The 1,172-nt window shown below is 32.7% G+C and overlaps 1 protein-coding gene across 2 annotated transcripts in view; it reads left to right on the forward strand.

Moving 5' to 3' along the window:
- Positions 1–1,172, forward strand: part of LOC107661028 (blood vessel epicardial substance-like) — an 18,332-nt gene that overhangs the window by 9,116 nt on the left and 8,044 nt on the right. For both annotated transcript variants that reach the window (XM_016450475.1, XM_016450476.1), the window contains exon 6: positions 452–619. In XM_016450475.1, coding sequence (XP_016305961.1) covers positions 452–619 — 168 coding nt within the window. The remainder of the gene's footprint in view (positions 1–451; positions 620–1,172) is intronic.

Consider the following 1,172-nt stretch of genomic DNA (forward strand, 5'->3'; position numbering starts at 1 on the left):
AATAATAATAATAATAATAATAATAATAATAATAATAATAATAATAATAATAATAATAATAATAATAATAATAATAATAATAATAATAATAATAATAATAATAATAATAATAATAATAATAATAATAATAATAATAATAATAATAATAATAATAATAATAATAATAATAATAATAATAATAATAATATTTTACTTTGTCAAAAAGTGTCAGCTTTCTGTGCTGCTGTTCATTTGACAAATCAAACTTTAACTCTGGATTATAGGACAAGATAGGACAATCCTCCAGATTGCTGTATGTGGTGAAAATAGTGCTTTAACAGTTGTATGTTTGTTTGATTCGTATGAGGGGAGCCATCTCAAGAAAGACAATGTCAACTTCTGGTCATTTTGTGGAAGAGTAGACTAATATACAGCATTTATATTTATCTGTCACATGCACATGGATATACAGGTGACAATCACTGCTGAGGAAAACTGCAAGCTCCTATGCTGGTCTAGAGAGCGTCTGACTTACTTCCTGGAGTCCGAGTCTTTTCTGAACGAGGTGTTCAGGTACCTCATTGGCAAAGACATCACCAACAAGCTTTACTCTCTCAATGATCCAACCCTGAGTGACAAGGTAAGAACATAGCATGTTAATGAATATGACAATTTTAATGTTATTTGGTCTTAGCTGAGTAGATCTGCTACACACGCCACGGCTGCAACTGCAATAAATACACATACACTCTGCATTGAGCATGTAAGACATCCTGCGGCTTGAATAGGCATACATAAATCCCTTAGCAGATATAGACAAGCGGTGCTGGGGGAGGTGGAGGGTCTCAACAGATAATTTAAATGTTGAGCAAGCAATCTAACTGGATGCAGAATCTGGCCAGGACATATTTCAGCCGGGATTTATAAACTACCTAAATTGTCTGGGTTTTGGCTATGTTTTCTTATTGTTTTCATACTTGCTGAATGTAAAGACTGAAAAGCTATTTGAGCAATATCATGCAGGTATTGTACATAGTTGCTCAATCATGGTGTGCAAGTACGTATGAGGGCTATAGAGAGCATGTCAAATGGAAATCAAAGCCAAAACCTGTACATTTTAGGCAATTTAGAAATCTCAGCCAGGACTAGATATGTTTGTAGAAAAAATATAATTTATGCCTACATATATATAT

The sequence above is a fragment of the Sinocyclocheilus anshuiensis genome, unplaced genomic scaffold (genome assembly GCF_001515605.1).
Source record: "Sinocyclocheilus anshuiensis isolate Anshui unplaced genomic scaffold, SAMN03320099.WGS_v1.1 scaffold1036, whole genome shotgun sequence".
NCBI classification, from domain to species: domain Eukaryota; kingdom Metazoa; phylum Chordata; class Actinopteri; order Cypriniformes; family Cyprinidae; genus Sinocyclocheilus; species Sinocyclocheilus anshuiensis.